General features: G+C 47.8%; 5 protein-coding genes across 5 annotated transcripts; all 5 read right to left on the bottom strand.

The window, feature by feature from the left end:
• Positions 1-969: 969 nt before the first annotated feature.
• Positions 970-2031, bottom strand: lea1 (U2 snRNP complex subunit LEA1; the record flags this gene model as incomplete). Its single annotated transcript, XM_057181470.1, has 4 exons — positions 970-1332; positions 1421-1681; positions 1818-1858; positions 1953-2031. The coding sequence occupies 4 exons, from the start codon at positions 2029-2031 to the stop codon at positions 970-972; spliced, it is 744 nt and encodes a 247-aa protein (XP_057046820.1).
• Positions 2032-2917: 886 nt separating this feature from the next.
• Positions 2918-5223, bottom strand: N7518_000543 (putative nucleoside diphosphatase (Ynd1); the record flags this gene model as incomplete). Its single annotated transcript, XM_057181471.1, has 4 exons — positions 2918-4881; positions 4946-5072; positions 5126-5160; positions 5214-5223. The coding sequence occupies 4 exons, from the start codon at positions 5221-5223 to the stop codon at positions 2918-2920; spliced, it is 2136 nt and encodes a 711-aa protein (XP_057046821.1).
• Positions 5224-6259: 1036 nt separating this feature from the next.
• On the bottom strand, positions 6260-7939 carry N7518_000544 (ammonium transporter; the record flags this gene model as incomplete). Its single annotated transcript, XM_057181472.1, has 5 exons — positions 6260-6949; positions 7005-7325; positions 7384-7564; positions 7627-7841; positions 7901-7939. Coding segments are annotated over 5 exons (1446 nt in total), but the record flags the coding sequence as incomplete, so codon positions are not given.
• A 1581-nt stretch (positions 7940-9520) lies between these two features.
• On the bottom strand, positions 9521-10641 carry N7518_000545 (uncharacterized protein; the record flags this gene model as incomplete). The annotated part of the gene is made up of 2 exons (XM_057181473.1): positions 9521-10020; positions 10095-10641. The coding sequence occupies 2 exons, from the start codon at positions 10639-10641 to the stop codon at positions 9521-9523; spliced, it is 1047 nt and encodes a 348-aa protein (XP_057046823.1).
• A 1473-nt stretch (positions 10642-12114) lies between these two features.
• Positions 12115-13684, bottom strand: N7518_000546 (DUF4470 domain-containing protein; the record flags this gene model as incomplete). Its single annotated transcript, XM_057181474.1, has 4 exons — positions 12115-12459; positions 12510-12768; positions 12828-13431; positions 13486-13684. The coding sequence occupies 4 exons, from the start codon at positions 13682-13684 to the stop codon at positions 12115-12117; spliced, it is 1407 nt and encodes a 468-aa protein (XP_057046824.1).
• Positions 13685-14044: the final 360 nt, after the last annotated feature.

Consider the following 14044-nt stretch of genomic DNA (forward strand, 5'->3'; position numbering starts at 1 on the left):
TTCTCGAGTTGTGTGCGTCAACTAGAGCTATTGGGACTTCCATAATATCTCACACAAGCTCGATGCAACCGATATTCGAGGTTAGAAAAGAATACGCCTCGGTATATAGGCTATGATCTGAGAAAACAGTTGGGAAAATATATCCTGGTAACTCTTATATGCCGTTGAAGATATAGAAGACATTAGTCCTTAAATCACTAGGTGGCCATGACGTATCGGAACTTCACAGGTATTTCCACAACCAACCTCCGTTTTGCGTACATGCAATATATGAACTGAATCATAATCAATACTTTTTGCCATCTCCTGACGGCCGTTTAATTATATCTCCTACACGCTAAATGCCGTCTCATCCCTGCCAACGCACCGAGGTTGCATCGTATAATGGTAGAGATATGCAGTGCGACGAATGTACACCGTATACTCCGTATCTTTGCAGTAGTTATAGATTAATGGTATGTAACGCTAACTAAAATTGGATGATTCGGGGAATATCACCTGAACGGGACATGACATGCTGACTAATTTGCCAATACAGTGGAACCGTAGACCCGTGGACTCCCAATATTCTGTGGGATTCACTCATAACTTCAGGGTATATTCCATCTCTATATGAACTGCGGAAACTCTGGGCTGCTAGATGGGTCATCAAGCAAAGGATAGCCGGCAGACCATTTAGGATAGCTCGGCGATTGTCTAGATTCAGCCTGATAGACTAACACGTACTTTATGTTAGAGCATCAAATGATCTTTTTGATTCGATATGCTCACAATTCATAGCTGGGATATTTTTTTCCAATCCCAAACTAAGGGCACATGAATAAATGAATACCCAGATACGATAGGGCCAGAAAAGAAACCCAGAAAGCCAAGCTCCAGACGAGAAGAAAATGAGAAAATAAAGACAAAACGTGATTGCATGTTCATCATCCACGACACAACCCATGCGAGAGATCCACATCTCATCCCTCACATCTGCATGGCCTCGTCACCATCGGCATCCGCTCCACCGGGTATCCGTCCCTCGTTGAGCTCCTTCTCTAACTTCGTAATCTCCTGCAAACTCTTCGCCTCGCGAATCAATTTCTCGACGCGCTTGCGCTCCTTGTCGGTGAGTTGCACTCGGATGGCCTTTTCGGCAGGGGTGCGTTCAGCAGGGGTAGAAACGTCGAAGGTGCGGGACTTGACACCCATAATCTTAGATGCGAGGGACGAGGGTTCCTCGTAAGTGCCGAATAGCTCTTTGGCCGCAGCGCGCTCGGCGTCGGTCACTTTCTGGAAGTCAAGGAAGTGGACAGAGGGAATGCGCCAGATAGTCCAGTAGCGGTAGTTCTGCAGCAATCAGTTAGCTTCCAATTGAGTCTAGACCATGTCATATATAGCCGAATCTGACTAGTATACGGCGCAGGGCTAAACATACCTCCTTGCGCGTCACTGGGTTTTGCAAGAGGGATAAGTGCGTCAGTCGTCCCAAGTTCCGCAGCGGATCGAGGTCGGCAAGTTCAGACACATTGTTTGCGGTTAGGACCAAAGTCGTCAGGTTGGGCACTGAAGTTGCGAGTGCGGGTTGGATGTGATTGATACGGTTGCGCGCGAGAAGGAGAGTGCGGAGACGGGGAAAGTGGGGGAAGTTTCCAAGGGAGGAGATGTCATTATCGGTGAAATCGATCGCATCTTGATCCTAGGAGCTGTCAACATTGGATTCATATAGGTATGATAGAGCTAACTGCAGACCCGAAATTGGTCCAGTAGCAACACTGAGAGAAGTAACAGAGACAAATTTGCCTCCCAAAGATTGAAAGAAACAAAGCACTTACTTTGGCGATACCCAAGTTCTCGATTGTGGGGATCTTATGACCTGCACGACCACGCAAAAGACGATATCAATCCAGCTCTTAATCAAAAGTGTAGTACCTGTTCTTTTCAGGCAGGTCTATTGTGGGTGAACTCACCTCGGAGATCCAGCTCACGATCTGTGAGCGGATTGATGTATGTTAGCGAACTTTGAATGAGCTCAGTAGTCAAGCGCATACTGGCGGTGGCGATGAGAGCTGTTGCCGAGAGTAAGGGGTGTATGAAATGGTAGGGTTTAACGCGACGGCATAGGTGAAGTGCTGTGGAAGAATATTGAACAAGCTTGGTGAATCAATGCAACGAGTGAATCGGAAGCTTAGTTGCGCCAGTTCCTCTCTACATCGTTTTTGCGAAGGCGGTAGCAAAACTAACACGTGATACTATTGATAACTGCTCAGTTCATCCAAGCCCCACATATACACCGCCTACCTATATAGTTCACACCGCCTATATGAAGCATGGGATAGATCTAGATCATCTGTGACATCTCTCCGAGACAATGTCTCATCGGATTAGAGCTGTCATTGAAAGCCAGGATTGGTATATACCATATTAGATCGATAGTTTGAATTCATATCAATTAGTTATAAGCCAGCAGAACATTATATAATCAAATGTGTTAAAACGTGTGAACAATCACTGTATGTAGGTAGTTGACCACTAGGGCTAGCATATTAAATTGATAAAGATGTGCTCATTGATACTGAGATGTACGATTTGAACGCAAAGAAGACTTTAGCAATGTATTAATCTATATTCAGGAAAAGCTTTCTCAATCACTAATAGTACATACCTCATTACGTGTAAATCACCGGCCTGAGAACGAAAGCACCGTAACCAACCAACAAAAAGGTACTCCAGAGCACAGTATTGAAATATGATATGAAGAATTGAAAGCAGCCTGCCACGACGCAGGCAACACCATAAGAAGAGAACTCCCTTTGCGAAAAAGAAAAAGACAAGACAACGTCGAAATGAGTCGACGCATATCAGACAATCAAACTCCAAGTGGAAATGCAATGCAGTGTAAGTAATTATGCATAATTCAGGTCAGGACGACGCGTTAGTCGTCGGCCAGTGGCGTCATGTTGGGTGATTTTTGGTGAGATCTCGTCGGACTACCAGCTCTTGACCGACGGCCATTCGTTGTAGGGCCTAGAGCAATGGGAGCTAGGTGGTCCCTGCTCTCCGTCCTGACTACTAAGCCTGCTCGGTCCATAGCGATGCCGGAGCCACCACCACCACTGCTGATCCCAAGACCAATCGTCCCGGTCGAACTATTATCTAACGCGTATTTGAAACTGGGAGTGTTGCTGTTGCTGCCCCAGCTCGACGCTCGCTTCGGTGGTACCAGTCTAGCCAAGTCTGCCTCGGAAAGACGTCCACCATCCTCGCTCCCGTCGGACTCGACGGCACCAAGCTCGTAATCTTGAGCACCGTCCTCGAGAACTCGCTCGTAAGATGGGGCACTTCGACTGATAAATGGCAGCATCGATTTGAGTCCCTTTCGTTTCTTTGGATGATTGGGATGCGATGGCCCACCACGGCGCAACACGTTACTCACGCGGTTGAAAAGCCGCGATCGACGGCTGCGTCCGCACAAGAAAAAGCCGGCCATGACAACGATAAGCATGAAGAGGACGAAGCCTGGGATTCGGCGCGGAGAATCACCGTCGAATAGCGCATCATGCCAGTGCTCACTGTGGAAGCTGTCTGAATCCGGTAGTAGTTGAACACTGGGATACTGGAAGTCGGCCGGGATACCGGGGACATTGCTGCCAAAGCCTACTGGAAGACCTTCTTCAATCTCTAGAGGCACCTGAGAAGACGCGTACAAGACAATCTTGCCCAAAGTCCAACTCACTTCGGTCGAGTCGATCTTGTTGACCGCCTGGAAAGCATCAAGGTAGCCCTTTTCTTTTCCATGAGCCAAGACTTCTTTGGTGCCGTTGTGCGAAGAGCCAGTCGTATTCTCCAAGCCCACGCGAGGCACTCCAATGCCATCATGTAGCATATTGATGATCCATGATGCCTTGAAGCATACTTCGTAGGCCTTTTGGCGATCAACCTTCTTTCCCCATTTTTGCTGTCCAAGGCCATGCTCAATGGAGTCCCAATCTTGTGAGCAATACGTTTGGACCCGTTCTTGATACGTATTGAAGTCGTATGCTTTGTCCTTGTATCCCATTTCGAAAATCTCGTGAGTGGTGTGCCAGTATTCGCTGATCCCGATAAAATGGTTAACATCGAAGTCGATAGCTGGAACGTGGATACCGTTTAGCAGACACGGTTCATCCGCACATGGAGCATCCTTATCCAACAATGGGTATGTCTGACGGAGACATTCGTCGAATCTGCCTGTGCCTAGCAGATATGTCTCGCTCGCCGATGCAACCCTGCCATCAAGTGTGGTGCGCAATCCACTAGGAAGACAAGGGTCAGGCATTTCTTTGATACCTGGCCCAATTGCCATCTGCAAAGCGTCCAGATAGCGTCGCCGGGCTTCATGCACGCCGAACTCTAACCACGAAGTGACAAAAACCTTGTGCTCTTGAACTGATCCATCAATGTTTCGCAATCGCAATAATTTGAGGTCCTCGGCGTGCTTCTCTGTCTCCGTAACATTCGGAGCGAACGCAATTTGGGCTGATGCGCCACCCATATCGAGGAATCCGTAGGTGCTGTGTCCCTTTCCATGGTCGTGTTTCTCCGGGGCATCAAAGGATCCCATCAGGTAGTTTGTCGCAATCCATCCGTATAGTCCCTCGGTCACGCCCGGAATCACCTGGATGTGAACCCCACAGTCCGGAAGTAAAAAGTTTGAGTTGTCACGAGCATAAGAACAGATCTGGTCCAGAAGCAATTGTCGCTCGAGGTTTCCTAGCAGTCGCATACCCGCAGTGGCAAGGAGGAATATGGGAGTGTCCTTGGCATCTTCCGCGGGAATGATTCCCTTGGCGTGGTCTAATAATTGAGCAAGATGGTCTGATCCAACCAATTCGGGTGTGTTGGCGAATGAAGAAACACCTTTTGCGCAGATAGGTTAGTATCGGGTTGTCGACGAATCCGTATTGGCTTGAGCAGCGCTCACCTGGGTGAATCTTCTTCGTCCATTCTTCTTTAGTTTTGATTTCCGGTAGCGATCTCAAGTCCTCCACATGAGCGTTCTTTCGTGCCGCGGAATTTCGTAGCCATCGGTAAACGTGTACGCGAGTCCCCTGTGCAGTTGATTAGTGGCATGACTCCGAGTCTCCGGGATGAGTCGACATACAGACGATCCTGCGTCTAGGACGACACCATAACGCCCTAATAGAAAGGTCAATTTGCCGCATCATGAAAGTTAGGGTAGGACTGCATACATTTGCCCATTTGGACTTTTGATTATTCGCAGAGCATGACAAGACTGCTCAAAGGGAAGCAGAGGATCAATTTGTCAAATTAGGTTGCAAGAATATGGGGTAAACGAATGACGGAAAGTAAAGAAGACTTGAGAGTGAAGAGTAGAGTGAGGAGAGAGACAGCCAACCTTGGAAGGCCAAGAAAGATAAGGAGAGTGTCAAAAGCGGCCTGGACGCGACGACTCCGGAGCGGTACGAGACATGACGGGCCGGACTCGGAATTTTCAGTGGCAAAATGGGCACAGATTGGTCCGAATTGGGGAAAGTGGGGTTATTTATGGGTAATTTAAGTTTCTGTGACCGGGTAATCTTTTTTCTTTCTTTTTGCAGATTTTCAATCATTTGATGGGGAATAACATCCAATGTCTCCAACGTACAATCTCGAATGTACTACTCCGTACATACACTTAGTTTCTCCTGCAGATGTGTACACATCTCACTGCGGCATGCAGACTAATCACGTTGTTTTAATCTTGACAGGGACAGTTCCACTTGGGCCTTGACTATCTCAACTTCACTATTTATTAACTATAGTACTCTGTAGGTACGAGGTAGTCGATACATTGTAAGCGGATATGTATCCCAGCCTCGTCGTCATGGAATGCAGCTTGGGAAAGAGACCCTACAGGACACTAAAATGCCGGGGAGAGGGGAAAGTATACGTCAGCCCCTCCCTTCCCCGGCCTTGGAAGCCGATGGGGAGATTCGTTGCGTCACTCTAATGAACAAGGGTCTGTCTTGGCGAAGGCTTTTCATATTCCCCTGTTATGGTAGAATCCTCGTAAAAAAAAAAATTTAAAAAAAAAACAAACAAACAGATTCAGTCACATAAACTGAAAGTCACAAGTTTTCTTCTTGGGCATCTCTCGCTAAAATATTATGCATGGAAGCGAAATGGCAAAAATTGTAAAAATAAAAATAGAAACATCGAAGTTAATATCTGAGACAAGTTACGTGTTCTACAACAATTCTGGGATTTGAGGTCACGAGACGAGGCTGTAACCCGGTCATTCCTTCGTTCCCTCAGACCCAACCACTACAGGAAGCTGCCCATTAAGCACACTTGCAGGTGATGAAGACCCGCATAGATCGTCAAGCAGCGCCCGCTCACCAATCTGCTCATCGATAAACTGCGTGCGGTCCAGGCCAACCATTTCCACCTCCTCATGCACGCGCAACTGCATCCCCGGTATGAAATTGATAATGTAAAGCAGGATACAGGAGACAACAAAAGAATATGCCGAGATAGCACACACCTCGGCCAATTGTTTTCCAACCTGCACTCCATTGCCGTTAATGCCACCAGTGGCCTCGGTCACGCCATCCAACGCGGCAATAGATTGCGACGCAAAGATGCCGGTAAGGAATGCCCCCACCATTCCGCCGATACCGTGCAGCTTGAACACATCCATCCCCTCGTCTATGTGTAACCACTCGTTGATGTTTTGGAGGAGCGCGCAGACGATGCTCGTGAGGAACCCGATGACGGCAGCAAGCCACACGGACACAAATCCGGCGGCTGGCGTGATGCCTACTAGCCCTGCGATTGCGCCTTCGCATGCCCCCACGACCGAAAACTTCCCACGATACTTAATATAGTCAACCAGCACCCATCCGAGTACGCCTGTGCAAGCTGCAGTGTTGGTGTTAAATACCGCTAGCATTGCCCGCATGCTAGCATTTAGAGTCGAGCCGCCCTAAGGAATAACTGCTGTCAGACTTGAGTTTAGAAAAGGCACAGGTGTGACATACGTTGAACCCGAACCATCCAAACCAGATCAAGGACGTCCCTAAGAAGACTAAGGTGGTGTTGTGGGGTTTCGCATGTGAAGGCTTGTCGATATCCTTGCGCTTCCCCAAAACAAAGGCATAAGCCAATGCTGACCAGCCAGATGCGATGTGAACCGGGCCGCCGCCGGCGAAATCAAGTGATGGGAGGTTATACAGCCACCCGTTGCTGTTCCAGGTCCAACAGGCTAGGGGACAGTAGACGACGGTTGCCCAGCAGAAGCCGAAGATCAGCGAGGGGATCATGTTGCCTCGTTCGAAAGCTCCGCCAACAACAATCATGACCTACCACAGCATTCCATTAGATTTAGTCTCGCGACATTCTGTTTTATGTGTTGCTTACCGTGCATGCGCAGAATAGAAGCTGATAAAAGCAGAACACAATCTCCGGGAGATCCGCCGAGCCAGGCGATGGTGCTACCATCACACCTCTCAGACCGAAGTTCTTAAGGGTTCCAATGAAGGGACTTGCATCCCGGGCATAGGCTAACGAGTAACCCCAGAACATCCATTGGAACGTTATTCTGGCGGGATCATTGGTGTCAGTACGATGTACGTGTGGGTTTTGAAGAAGACCTTAACATACACGGCCACAACCATGAACGACTGGAAGAGTAATGCCAGTGCTGATTTTCTCCGTGCAAGACCACTGTAGAGAAGACCAATCCCGGGGATAATCAACCAAACAATGAACGAGCAGAGGATGATGTAGGTATAGTTCCACTCGACGCCTGCATATTGAGCATTTACATCGACCTTGAGTGGATCTCCGCCTGTTGGGGTAGACGCATTGTAGACTGGCTATATTATATGACTGTGTCAGCTGTGTGCAGGTGTCATTTCCATCATACTAGACTTACAGAGTCGGCCATGATGAGAGCTAGAATGGGATCGCAATCCTAACTCCTTTGCTCGGGGGTCCACAGTACATATATATTCTCTAGCAGAGTGGGCATCTACATAGCTCATAATAGCTAAAACAAAGATTTTCGGGCATCTTATCTATTCTATGACAGCAGCCAAGACTCTATTGTTTCAACGGGGAGCTTTGAATCTATAGTAGTCGCCTATAGTTCATGGGAATCTATGACTGTCGGATGAATTATTCATGATAAGAAGGGGACTTAATTCGATCTAAGCTAAGATAAGGATCCGAGAGCATGTGTTCTATAGAATTTCAGCTATCCAATTACGTCTTGTTCTCGTGTTGACCCCGGATCTTACAACCCTCTAGGGCTTAGGCTCGTTATCGAACGCCTATCTTATCTCGGGAATGATCTTGGCGTCAACGGTACGGAGTATGGACTACAACATACAACAGATGTCTTAGACTTCGAATGCCAAGCTGATGACGCCTTGGCACGATTGTCAATAGCTTGGCACGATTAGTCCCGAAAATGATGCCTTTAAAATCAAAAGGAGTATCGTTGTTACGTAGATTAAAAGCGAATAACGCATCAAACCAGGACAGCTGGAGGTGGATACTATACCCGAAGTAGCTAGCGGGGAGTGTGTGTCGCTGAATAAAGAGTGTGTCCATAACTAACTAGTCCTTCTCATAAATCACCAATGGCACAGCGGTATAGCCCCTTTAGGGTGCAGAATAGTGGTATTATAGGGCAGTGGGCGGTTCGGGAGCGGCTGGACGTCTAAACATACAAGTGGAAAGGCAACCGTTTCTGGTCTCAGTAGCGGTCATTTCGGCATCAATCCCACAGTTCCTCATATTCTAGATACAAAAATGCCTTGGCTCGGTGGGAGCGTTGCCGGATTTGGCAGTCAAATTGGCGTCGTAAAGGACGTTGTCGGGAGTGTAATGATGTGAACCACGAGGCGAAATTAGATTTGCCGGTAATAATTAGGACGAGCTACAAGAGCTTAGGCTCCGCCAAGCTGGTTGTGGGAAACAGGTTGAAAGGTGCATCGTAGGAGAAGTACTTGATGAAGGTGTACGTCGCTGGAGAGGTACTCAACCGCGTGGACAGCGGATTGTGGGGTCTGAGGTGCATCAAATGGAGAGAAGCACATCGCTGTAGAGGGAGGATTCAGAATTCCTCTAGTGATATTGCCATCCCCATACTATATAATCATTATCCTCCGCAAAAAGCTGCAACTGCTCCGGCGAAAGCTGCGCCTCGATCCGCGCCGTGTCGGCCTCCGTAGAGCCAGAGGCGCTCGCGGCCCTCAAAGATGTTTGGATAGTCGATACGGGTTGCTGATCCCGTCGGCTTTCCTTATTCCGAGGTTCTTCCGGTTCAGTAGCTTGATCCTATCTATTGGTCTGATTAGGTAGACTGGTGTTGATGAATGAGGTTTTTCAAAATCAGGTAGTAGTTTATTTCCCACCGCAAGATCCACATGCTCCGCTATAGTAGCCTTAGTAACCTGTCGCCCTGCGAACCCTCTTCCTGCCTGTTGGTTGTCGCACTTAAATCGCCCGTTGGCCAGCTACAGCCATCGCCATAATAGACACCACCCATTCATGGGCCACTAACCTGATCTCGGTTTCTGGTTTCAGTCCCTGGTAGGCTAGCTTGAGCACCTAGCCGCTTGACCTTGTTGATGCCGTCCTCGGCTTGAATGTGATTCCAGCCCGAGGATAACACCGACAGTCGGCTCACTGAGAGAAGGCCACCAATGTTGGTGCTTCCATCCTTAGCCAGTAGACAACCAGTGTCACGAAAATCGTACATGAGCTTCTCAAAAATGTCGGCCCGGCCGCTCGCATGTAAGATATTCCCAATAGCAGCATGTACTGCTAGAATTATTGGGCTCGGAAGGCGATAATGGTGATCGCGGCTGGTAATGGTGACGATATTACGCGGGAGAAGCTGGGTCAAATAGGAAGAAAAGTTCGGAAACATTTTTAGACGATAGCGGTTAGGGGTTTCACTCGCCTCGAAAACGAAACGAAAGTGTCCAAACTCCTCATGCAGCGGAGAAAGCATCATCATGACATTGTCCTCTCGGTTCACATCCTCTGGAGACAAGTTGAGGCGCGAACGCAGACTCGGAAAGTAGCGAAAGATGTTCACCCAAACCAAAGAGATCCACCTTCTTTCATCGTCATTTCGGAAGCTACCAAGGGCAAAAGGAATGATATGAACGGCTTGCAAGGGACCGTTAATTTGGCCAGGGGGTGGTTATGTTCGCGATCCCAGCATTCAGTAACAATACACTGGTATCCTTCCCTCTTCGAGCAATTCCGCCGTAGTAGACGCTGGTCACTCCGTGTGACTGATTCGATGTCAAGGGCGTTCAGATTTTCGATCGAGTCCTCAAGCCCAAGACGGGGGGAAGGAGTGATGGCGGGCGTCCCCCCGCCCATAGACATCATGGGGCGCAGTAACCCAATATCTAGGCTGTCGGCTAGTTGTCGGAGTTCATCATCGTTGCGGCACCCACATACGTCCTCTGCGAGATGACGTTGTCCATCTAGCGGCAGATATTTGAAAACGATCCTCAAGAATTCGTCTGCATCATCTTCACGATTCAGAGCTTGGTATTTTTCTAGGGTGGCCTCTAGAGATGCCTTGGCTTCGGCGAAAGTCGAGAAACTGGATGAGACCGTCGGACTGAGGCTCTCTTGTGAGGTTGACATGATGAGGAGAGCAGGAGCAAAACGGCGATCGAGGGTCCGACCGTCGAAGGACTGGTTAGTGACCGCTCCAACTGTGGATGCGATTTTATCGAATCGATCAATCAAATTAGTGTATCTACAGGACAAATCAACACAATAAACTATGTAATGATGGGAAAAAAAGACGACAGGTTCTCCAAGCGGTCAGCCCGTGCTAAACTTGCGGCAAGATGACCTTTGTGATTAGGTAGGACTTCCAGAAGCGAGTAGAGAGAAAAAGAGAATGAAGAAATTCAGCTCTTTCTACGTGTGCATCGCTATGTAATGACGTGTCACGTGATCGCTCTTCCGCTCTTCACCTATACCGTAGGCTGTAAGACTGAGATGAGTACATAGTATCGTCCTGGAAGGGACCCCAAGGCGGTCCGGCTACTGTTAATAATACGATCAGTCCACCACCAATATGTAAGCCGGGCTTATAACGTGTTAGGAGGCTGAGTTTAATGGGAAAGGAGACGAAGCCTATTAAGGCCAGAAAAAGCTGAAAGAGAAGTGAATCCAATGAAAAGATAACTCTCTAGGGAAGAGAAAGGGCAAACTAGCTACAGGAAAGAAAGGCGAGGTAGCGAGGTGGTGCGGATGATGTGCGAGAGACGTTTAGGAGGGAGGAAATGTGAGCGGTTGGATGCCATGGGGAGCGAGGCTCTTATAGAATCGTATGGAATAGGATAGGAGCCAGAGGAGCCGAAAATAGCTCCTCTCCCCCGGTTCCTTCCCTCCAAAATGATACTGAGGTGTGTCAAAGCTGAGCGAGGAAAGAGTGCTGCTGCGGCTGGGTAACACACAAGTGGGCGTTAGGGACCAGGCACCAAACACGACTTAACCCAAGACGGGCGTAGAAGTAAACACACTCGGCTGTGTGATTCAACGCATGCGGAGCCAAGACCGTGGCCAGTTAGCAGGACTCTTAAAACGGCCTCAGATGCGGCCGTTTTGGGCCACCCGCTAACCGTGTCATCGTTAAAGGGAGTAGTATTCATCTTAAAGTGAATGTGTTAAAATGCTAAACTCACTACTATAAGTCTAGCGACTTGGGTTTTTCAATATCACTACCTAAAGCTCTAGTTATAATAATAAAGGGTTCAATTAGTAAGAGAAGAGCGTTTACTAACATTAACCTCCCTACTCTTATGGTTATGAGAGTATCTGTATCAATTTCTTAGTTTTATAACTAAATTTCTTAATCCTTTAATGAATTATACGCTCACTATGTGCCGTGGGTTTTTCGAAATCAGATGATGAGAATTGGAAAAGCGAGTAAACACCTATTTTGTCCGTCTCCATTCCACAAGTCGTTCAACGGAGGTCCATGAGACCCTTGCTGTCCCGGTTCCAGTATCGGCTTTGTGGGCCATGCCTCAACTACCGTGTTGAGGTTCTTCATTGCGACCTGCAAATCGGCTGATAATCGATCAAATCGAAACCACCTGGTACCTAATCAAAAGTCAGCTCATATTGTGAGGGAATTTGAATCATTAATGACCTCTCAAAAAATTTGTGTCGGTCAAGTACAATTGTTCTCGCATCCCAGAATTTTAAACTGTTGGCACTCTCCGGTTGTAGCAAGGAGTATATGTCAATAGGTAGAAATCCCATGAGCGAATTTATGTTCGGCGTTTGGTCCCCCTCGTCGGCTATATTGACCATTTCCATTACTGCATTCAGATACGAAGAAATGATGGTGGCATGAATATTATCATGTGGAGGTTGCAGCAAAGGGGACAATGAACGCAAGGTTTCTCGTGTGCCCATATACCCAGCATCAGTAATATTCGATACCTAAATGCCATTAGGTACCTGCCTCCCCCCGCATTTTTCAGATCACGTACCTCAATCCTGGCGTATTTGTTCTCCTGGAGGATTTTAGGAAGCTGGATCGCGTCCATATTAAGCAGCTCAAAGTGTATCTCTATATTTGCTAGGCGATCTAGGAACTGCTGGAAGAGATGCCGAAGGTATATGTAGAGTTTACCATATAGGTCCTCCTTCGCCATTGTCCGTACTTGGGCAACTTTTCGTATCGGCCACCCATCTAAAGGGTCGGCTTTGTCGCCCATTGGCCAGACAAATGGAGGCAAGTAGAATGTTCTGGCATGTTGCAGCGAGTGTAAGCCATTTATTCGGGGAGTGGTAATCCTGATACTTACGGATTTGGGCGGTCGAAACCGATCCTATCATGCCCAAATGGAAGGAGAAGTCCATCTTCACGAAACTTCTGCTTTGAAACACGTACAGATGGCGTGGCGTCTTTGAAGTACCATCGATCTCGATAGTCTTGCCTCTCCGGAGCAAGTGTCGTGGCCGTCCGGATATGCAAAGCTTTCTGCTGTGTTAAATCTGAGGGAGCTTCACAGAGCGCCTCCATTCGGTACCATTCCTCTTTCTTGAGAGCAAGATGCAGGCTTCTGTTATGAGAAAAATTCCAGGTCTTCTCCACAATTTCCCCAGTAGCTTTGGCAGATATTTGTCCACAAACATCAGTAAATAGAGATTTCACACGCGATACCAACTGGGTAATAATATCCTTTGGTAAGGAGGCAGAGTACCAGAGGTGAATCAAAGACTCAGCATGGCTAAGCCCACCGGGAGGTATCGAAGTCATCTCCAGCGCCGTAAGGCAAAAAAGGAGCATTATTGCGTTCCTTGCAACGACATGAAAATTCCGGTCGTTAAGAGTCACATCAATTCGCTGTGCAAAGGACTGAGGAAGCCCGGAGATGGTTTTGACCACATTGCGCAAATCACCAGATGCTTAATATTGTGAGCCGCAATTCTCTATGTTTGAACGCCAGAAGGCTAACCAACCAGCAAATAATATCATGATATCACGAGAGAAGTTATTGCCTTCATTTTGGGCCAAATTGAGAACATCAATTGCCGGAACGTTGCCCCAGAGATATACGTCTTGACCAAACGGATTATGGAGGTTACCTGCAAGTCTTGGGTCTGCAAATGCTGGCGTCCGGTTTTCTCTTTCCCAACGTGGGCTCCAACTATGCTTCATGATTTGCAGATTCTTTTATGCTCTGGCCAGTGCGCTATCTGGCAGTGTTTATCACAGTACTATCACATAAGTTATTCGCAATGTTAGTCTTTTCAAACTTACCGAGACTAGCTTGCAGTTACTGCACGAGTATCTGCTATCTTTGTTGCAACCTCCCTCCGCACATGAGAATAAGGTAGTCGCAGCCATTTTCGCCGTCAGTAGTGGGGTTGTTGATGAATATTTTTACTATTCTTCTCGAAAGTTGTCGGCCTAAGTCTGGTAAACTGCCCCGCAGCGCCAGGGGTGCAAGACAATCAATCAATTTGTGCCACGACTCTCATACCCCTCACTAATTGAGTACCGTACATCCAATGGTTT

Source organism: Penicillium psychrosexuale (assembly GCF_028828465.1).
Source record: "Penicillium psychrosexuale strain IBT 29551 chromosome Unknown utg000001l, whole genome shotgun sequence".
Lineage (NCBI taxonomy): Eukaryota > Fungi > Ascomycota > Eurotiomycetes > Eurotiales > Aspergillaceae > Penicillium > Penicillium psychrosexuale.